Source organism: Mustela putorius, unplaced genomic scaffold (genome assembly GCF_011764305.1).
Source record: "Mustela putorius furo isolate JIRA1106 unplaced genomic scaffold, ASM1176430v1.1 tig00001009_pilon_pilon_pilon, whole genome shotgun sequence".
Taxonomy (NCBI): domain Eukaryota; kingdom Metazoa; phylum Chordata; class Mammalia; order Carnivora; family Mustelidae; genus Mustela; species Mustela putorius.
In genome coordinates, this window is record NW_025421529.1 from 2,259,138 (window position 1) to 2,267,253 (window position 8,116).

General features: G+C 53.9%; 1 protein-coding gene across 5 annotated transcripts; it reads left to right on the forward strand.

The window, feature by feature from the left end:
* The first annotated feature begins 213 nt into the window (after nt 1–213).
* LOC101672456 (protein FAM71A) lies at nt 214–7,799 on the forward strand. Of its 5 annotated transcripts, none has more exons than XM_004782011.3 (6): nt 214–368; nt 1,626–1,802; nt 3,376–3,578; nt 3,987–4,248; nt 5,105–5,691; nt 6,904–7,799. In XM_004782011.3, exons 2-6 carry the CDS (start codon nt 1,647–1,649, stop codon nt 6,959–6,961), a joined length of 1,266 nt encoding a protein of 421 aa, XP_004782068.1. In that variant the 5' UTR covers nt 214–368; nt 1,626–1,646; the 3' UTR covers nt 6,962–7,799. The 5 variants fall into 5 exon arrangements, with proteins under 5 accessions (XP_004782068.1, XP_004782073.1, XP_012906203.1 ...); XM_004782016.3 differs by having other exon boundaries at nt 5,105–5,498; XM_013050749.2 differs by having other exon boundaries at nt 5,105–5,204.
* The last annotated feature ends 317 nt before the right edge of the window (nt 7,800–8,116 follow it).

Here is an 8,116-nt window from a genome sequence, read left to right on the forward strand (position 1 = left end):
GGGACACCCTTGTGCCGCCTTTTCTGTAAACCCAGGAAGGCTCGGTTCCCGGTTCCTGCTCCCTCCAGCACCAAACCCTAGAAACATTCATTGTGCCCTCTACTTCTGCGCCTGCGCTCTGACCTACCACACTTGCAAGGCGGTGACTGCGCTTGCGCAGCTGCTGGCCCGCTCTTAAAGGGGCAGACGCACATTTGGCGGCCCTGGCTCTGGTGCTCCAGCCCTCGGGTCCCGCCCTGAACCGGGCGGAGTTTGAGGCCTTCCCGCAGGCATCTGCTCCTGCGCGCTCCTCGCGGGCCCGCAGCGGGCTGCCCTTCCCTGCGCGGGCAGCGACTGCATCTGCGCGCCCTGCGCTGGGTGCGTCCCTGGTGGGTGGCAGGTGTTTGTGCGGAGGGGCGGCTGCGGGGATGAGGGCACAGTGCTGTGTGACGGCTCCAGCTCACAATGACAGAGCTGAAGGGCGGCCTGTGTGGGGCGGAGACAGGGCTTCCAGGGCACCGCGGGCCGAGAGCGTGTTCGGGGCAGGGCGGGGGCGCCCTGGCCGCTGGAGCGGCCGGTGCACTTGGGATTCCAGAGGTCGGGTCTGCTGCGGCCCGCCCGTGCCCACCCGGAGGCCAGGGGTCAGTCCTCGTTGGCCCCACGGGACTGCGGGGCGCAGGGAGGGGTGCCTGGGCGGGGGACTGATAGTGCGGTGGCCATGCCAAGACCATGATCTGGACGAGGTGGGGTGGGACAGTCGGGTGGCCGCTCCAGGACCGTGACCTAGACCAGGTCGGGATGTGACGGTGGGGTGGACGCGCCAAGACCATGACGTAGACCAGGGTTAGGTGAGCCCGACCCGTGCTTCGTGGGAGAGCCTCAGGAGGAGACCCCTGGGGTGGGCTGGGGCAGAACCTCATCAGGACCCAGGTTCAGAGTGCAGATCCCCTAAGGAGGCGAGGGCAGGAAGGCTGTCGGAGAGCGCCTTACCAGAATAGGAACTCAGCTGGGGTCGGGGTGGGCTTGATCCTGACCCTGACCCAGGAGGGAAGGGACAGTGGTCTAAGTGGACCTCAGCTGGGTTCAGGGTCAGGGTGGGGTTGGTCCTAATCCTGACCCAGAATGGGGGGGGGACAGTTGTCTAAATGAAAAGCCTTCCCGAGGGGGAGAAGTAATGTAAAGCTCAGATCAGGTGACTGTCTTTGTTTAAACAGAAGTGATGGCCACTTTTCTTGGATGCAGTGAATCCGCAGTGAAGGTCAGAGGCCTGGGCCAGGGAGAGTGGGAAAATGAAAGTTTGGGGTCTCTGAGGCCAGGCCTGTCCACAAGGTTGTAGAGGTTGTTCACTGCACAAGGCAGTGGCTGAGGATTGAGGGTAAGGGTCTGCACGCCGGCCTATCCTGTGGTTCCTGAGCTGTGCAAGTGTCCTGGTGCTAGCCTCCCTCAGCCAAGGACAGGAGGCCTTCCTCCAGGTCCCAGATGGGCACCCATCCAGCTGGTGTGGGGGACATATGAGCTCAGAGGATCCTGTGTCAAAGTCACACCATGGCAGGATATGGGTGTTAACTCTGTGCCAGCACATGTGTGCCAGTGCTGGGGAAACAGCCCAAGTCACAGGGGCAAGAAAACCTCTGATCTCTCTGCAGGTCTCTTAGTGCAAGGGAGCCATGGACAGCGACAGGGAGTCAGCAGACCCCAGCACCCAGAGCTGTCCTGTGCTGCCCATGTTCCACAGCTCTGTAGGGAAGCTGCACCAGCTGCTGGGCAAGGGAGAGTATACGCTCCTGAAAGACGTCCCCACATTTGAGAGTGACTTCATACAGGTGAAGGGCCATCCCCCTCCTCCCCAATTCATGGTCCGGTCCCCCACTCCTCCCTGATTCACGGTCTGGTCCCACTTCTCCCTGATTCATGGTTCCCCCTTCCTGTTCTCTGATTCATGTATATGCCCCCTTCTCCAGTATTCTCCCTGATTGATGTATATGCCCCCTTCTCCCTGTTCTCCCCGATTCATGAATGCTCCCCCTCTTCCTCCCTTTCCTTCTTTTCTTCCCATGACAATACTGTAGACCTATTACGTTCTGAGTGTGTAATGATATCTTGAGTGACTTTGCAGGTGGGTAGAGGAAAGTAACTGTTTTTGTTTGTTTGTTTGTTTTTTTCACTACATGATTTTTCCAGCCTGTTTTATCCAGTGTCACCCTTTGCCATACGTGATGCCCTTATTGTCAGGCAGGTGTTGTCCTGTGTGTGTCCTTACTAAACACTTAATAACTCTTGGAGATCAGTCCAGCCGTGGGTCTGACAGGTGAACTTGTGCCATGAGGTCCTGCTGGTTGGGCTGTTTGCCATTGCTTTCCCTCCCTCCGGATGTTCTGTAGGAACTCAAGGATCCAGGTCCTGCAATCATGTGTATGTGGTTCTCTAAAGGGTCCAGCTCAGTCTGGTGTCCATCCCCTGTGAGCCTCACAACAATCTACTTATGTTGGCAGCACGAAGAACCCCTTGTCCTGAGAGGCAGACTGAGCCCTAGTGAGTGATGTGACATTCCAGGTCATTAGGCTTTCAGCTCAGGGAGTTTCTGGTCTACACAGCTTTCAGGATGGTGGTGTTGGCTGTGGCATCCGGTATGTCCCGGCCATGCAGCATGAGCAACTACACCTGTAGGGGTGAGGCAGGGAAGAGGGTGCAAGGATATAGGTGCCACCTGACCCAGAGCTCCGTGACCGCTCAGCTATCACTCTTGCTCAGCCTTGGCTCTTCCTTGGAGTCCCCTGAAAACCCTCGAGGACCCTGATGCCGGGTCCCTTCCCCAGGATTTGGGTGCCGTGACTGGGCGGTCTGGGCCATGGAGCCCCTGGCTACCCAAAATATGAGGGCGGGATTCCAGCCAGTGAATGCACCCAGACTCAAGACATGGACTGTCCTGCTCGCTCAACCCTCATTGAGTAAGTGATGACATTTGTTCTCCTTAGCTCTAAATTCTTCCTGAGTTTGCTAAGAACTTGGATGTTTACTTAGGTAACCATGGCCTGATTTCCTGCCCTTTGACTAGTAGTGTGTGTGTATGTGTGTGTTTTCTCAGTCATCCCCATGGCGTTCTCAGTAGCAGGGTTTCCCAGCCCAGATCATGTGTTGCACTTGACTGTCCCACCTTTAATCCCTTTATGTTTTAGGGTTTCTTGCCTTGGTATTTTTGAGTTGGAAAGCTGTTCTTGGTCTTAATACAATGTTTATTTTGCATGAGCCCGGTTGTCCGCATGGTGCACGGCTGGAGCCCGGTCTGCTGAGTTTCGGCCACACACCGAGAACTGCGGTAGCCTCTTCTCTGAGGAATGGGGCCGAGGAAGACAGCAGAGAATGCACGGCCAAGCCATGTTCTTCCAACACCACTAGGTCAACAGACGGGGAGAGGTGATCGACGTGCACAACACCGTGAACATGGTGACGATTGGCGTGGCCTACACTGGCCAGCACCTGCCAGGGCCCGATGTCATGCTGCTGGCTCAGCCGGCCACACATTGTGTGGCCAGTGCCAGTGATGACTCCGATACCCAGAGAACGGACTTCAAGGCATCAGAGAGCTTGGAACTGACCAGGCAAGTACAGGAGTTTGAGTCCCTCTGTGTGGGATGTGTGCAGAGTGGGTACGCCCACCACTGCTTGGCTGCAGGTCAGAATCAGAGGGGGCAATATTTGGCTCAAGGCCAGGAGGACAGTTGGGGGTACATGGCAGCATCCCTTACATGGCAGAGTGGGGAGTAGGGGGGTCCTAGTAGGTGGTCAGGAGCTGGCCTGGTGTCCTATGAGGCCTGGCAGGCGGAGGGCTAGCTACAAATTACGGCGGCATGTCTCAGGAATGTGGCTCTGGCAGGAGGGCTGAGCTGGGTGAGCAGGATTTGGCAGATCCTTTAGGAAATAATAGATTCTGACAGGACCGGAAGACTGCCTCCCTGTTCCTTCCCCTTTGTCTCAGCCTAATCCCCCACTTCTTTGCTGCCCAACAGGCTGCTTCCTTTGAAGTTTGTGAAGTTATCCATCTATAATCACGACAAAAAGCAATTCCAGCTGAAGCTTGCCACAGGCCGCTCTTTCTACCTGCAGCTGTGTCCTCCTTCCAATTCAAAGGAAGATGTGTTTGCCTGCTGGGAGGACCTGGTGGGCCTACTGAGGCCCCCCATGGAGGCGTACAGCGGGACCCAGGCCCAGCCTGCGGGTGACATGGTCTCCATACCCGGGCTGGAGGCGGAGGACAGGAGGAGCCCATCTGTAAGCCTTTGTGTGGACTCTGGGTGGTGGGGCCAGGATGACTTAGAAGAGCAGTGAGGGCCCTTCCAGGCAGCTCTCTGAGACTCCCTGTGAGAAAGCACTGCCTTCAGAAGAGCTCAGGCCCCATTAGGCACCATGCGTAGACCTTGCCTCACTGGAAAGGTCCCAGTACTTGTGAACACCTGTGGCCCCTCACATGCCGGCTCCTCTGATGTCATGGCTGATGTTGCAGTGCCCCCAACAGCACCTTCTCTGTCCAGTCCACCCTGGACGAGTTGCTACCACAATCCAGGCCGGCGCATGTGTCACGGGACACTGGCAAGCGTGTGGCAGTCCTTCCTTAGCTGGAGCCGCATACGGAGCTCTGTTCGTGAGCAGCATAGCAGGTGTGCACAGCTTGTGCTCTGTATGAGAGTGTACACTGAGCACAGCTTGGCCAGAGTCTCCCCACCACCCACCCCAGAATCTGTTGTGCAGAAATGCTAAGACCAGTGTGTCAAACGGCCCTCTGAGGGTGCCCTCTGAATGCGGGAGAACCCTCCCGGCAGCACAACTGTGTCTGCACAGAACTCGAGTGACCATCATGGAGGTGCTAGGAGGCCTCCCCATGGCAGGGCCTCCTTGCTTGAATGGCCTTCCTACATGGCCTTCCTGTACCGCCTTCCTGTGCCACAGCCTCCCTGTGGGCACAGCCCCCCTGCCCTCATGGCCTCCCAGTGCTCCTGCCTCCTACGTGCACCGGACTTGAGGACCTCACAGGTTCTCCCAGTTACAGCCCTGCAGGAGCTTAGCTTAGGTGACCATCCCTCCTCCCCTCACTGTCTTCTCCACTTTCCTGTTTCTTCTCTCAACACAGGCCATGGAGCTCCACGGACAAGGGGATCAAGATCAGGTCAACAGCAGCAGCCTTTCTGTGCTCAGCGATGTGTCCCTGGCTGCCTCCCTGGCCTACACAGGTGGGGAAGGAAACCGAGCACAGGCCTCGTACTGTCTGCGCAGGAACACGCCGTCTGTCCTTAGCCCAGCCCCTCCAAGGATGGATCGCAGGGTGGCCCCAGGGGCAGCAGGAACTCTGCAGGCTAGCATGAAGGGGGCCACAGTTGGCGGCACAGACAGCAGGCCTGTTGGCAACACTGTGGACGGTTCGGACGCAGGACCCTCCATCTGGGCCAATCCCAATGCAGGCAGCACAAGCAAACCAGATGGACACCAGAGACTCTCGCCGGTTCAGGCCAAAGCCCCGAGGACGAGTAAGGACAAGGAGAGAATGCCCACCGAAAGGCTTTACCTTCTTAGCAGAATATGGGAAAACACATCATTCCTGAAGTCACAGGGAACCCCATGGGGAGACAAAAGGGAGAATCAGGGCAGCCTCAAGGAACGAGGGTGTGGTTCCCTGCTGCAGGAATACATAAGCCTCAGCCTCACCCAGAAAGGGTCCAGGTGGGTGGACTGACTTCCCTTACCTCCTGCTTAGAGTGTTTCCGTTTTCAGAGGAGGGGAGCACTATCTTCACCCCCCACCCTGAGGACCGTGCCCTCCAGTAGAAGGGGTTGCACACTGTTTCACTTACCCTTTACACTTACTGCAGACCGTTGCACCTGCTGAACCCTGGGTGACACAGGCAATGAGCAGGGCAGACAGAAAGGGGTGGTATGAACATGATAGGGTTGGGCTCTGAGGACAGGGACATGCTTGGCCCCTCAGGAAGGAAGCTGAAAGGCATGCTTCTTACCTGGTCGATGCCATCCTGTGTGCATACACCTGATCCTCACAACCAGAAGCAGTACTGCTATTGAGCTTGGTGCAGAGGAAGGAGCTGGGGGCTCTGAGGCCAGGAGTGATTTGGACAAAGATACACTCAGAGGTTACTGTACAGTGTCTTTCTTGCAGCTGACCTGTGTTTTTCCTCAGCACTTGGGGGTGATTCTGATCACTCATTTCAAAGACAGAAAGGCGTACTCTTAAAAAAAAAAAAATGAGACTTGTCGAAAAATTGGCAAACAATTGTACAGTTCCCATAGATTTCTTCTCCAGCCCCCTCTCATAGTAAATTGTCAGATACATAATAGTGACTCAGATAAACACTTGGATTGCAGAGGCATTTTGTTTCCAGGATCCCACACTGCATTTACTGGTTATTTCTTTGCAAAAACCTAGTTTCCCCTAGTTGTTTGCCCCCCCCATTTTTAACGTTCATAAGTAGATTTTGTCTGTACCCATTATGCTTGTGGTATTTCCCTAATGAATTTGTTTCCCTGATTCACGCTGTCTGTATTAATTAGAATCCACTGTTAGGAAGCGGTATGCTTTCTCCCTCATTTATGTGTTTATTCCATTATTTACTTATGACATGGATATTTATTCTCTGGGTTATAATCAACTTTTCTTTTTGTGCTGTGGCTATTCTAACTAAGATCAGGGCAGACTCCTTTATGCTGTTTCCCGAGTTCCTTCAACAAGCCCCATCGTTTCTTGTAGCATTTCTGGAATATCCAGATGTTCAAAAGTCATATTTTCCGCATCCCAGCTCTGTAATCAACTGCTTCCCCAGGAAGTCCCAGTTCTTTTTATTGGAAAATGTCACTTATGTAACTAAATGTTGTCACTACATGGTACTTGTTATGACTAGGTTTGTTCTGTCTTGTTTTGCAGGTTATCTCAAACACTGAGGAGGAGCTTGTCTAGGACAAGGTCAGGTAGGGTGCCATAATCCAGGGTTGGTTTCCTTGTCCCAGCCCATCTTGTGCAGCTTCGTCTGGTCTCCGAGGCAACACACGTGAGCCATTCATGGAACTCAAGGATATCAACTAGTATGGATTTCAGATGTCAACACCGTTCACCCACCCACTTCAAAATAGGGAAACATAATTTTCTCAAAGTGGGTCAATTTATTCCTTTCTTGAAACAATTAAATGCCTAGTACATGCCCTGTGATAATACCTGGTATATATAAACAGTGGGGCAGAGTGGGGGTACATGCCCAGATGCATTCTCACAGTGTGGAGACTGCTGGGGGAGTTCAGGACGCTCACAGCTCAGGGTCATTGGACAGGAGATGAAGGGGGCAGGATCTGCTCAGGTAGTCATGGGACACGACCTACAGAGATGTAGGGCATGAAGGAGGGACTTGTCCACACCTGTGCTTAGAATGGCCACTGCCTGAGTATGTATGGGAAAACTGGAATCAGAGAAACCCATTGGGAGTCTGGCCACATAGGGGAGAGACAGATGATAAAAGCCCTGAACAATCGGCACATAGAGGGGACATGAACATAGACCCCAGAGAACATGGGAGGGATTAGATGAGTGAGGGATAATCAAGAATATGAAATGACACATCTTCTCCTGGGCACGGAGATGGTGGTGCTGTTCATACACGTGGGGGCATAAAGAAGGATGAGAGGATGCACAATTAAGTGACTTAGCCTTTGTATCTCAAGGTGTTCTAGTTTGATAGGACAGTATCTGATCATTCATCATTTTCTTTTAAGATTTATGTATTTGTTTTAGAGAGAGCAATCAGGGAAGGGCAGAGTGACAGGGAGAGAGAGAACCCTAAGCAGATTCCCCACTGAGCAGGGAGCCTGACGGTTCTCTGATCTCATGACCCTGAGAGTAGGACCTGAGCTGAAACCAAGAGTTGGATTCTCAACCAACAGAACCACCCAGATACCAGATGAACCCCTGATTCATTATTTTTTAAGTAAACATTGACTTTGTGCCTACTATGTGTCCATTTCTTTGCTCTGGACAGGGTAGGGTGAGTGGGGTGTGCAGCCTGGTGAACCAAAGCCATAGGGAGTGTGCAGTCTTTATAGGGAGATGAGCTGTGTTAAGGGTAGAAAGACTGCAGCTTGGGGCAGAA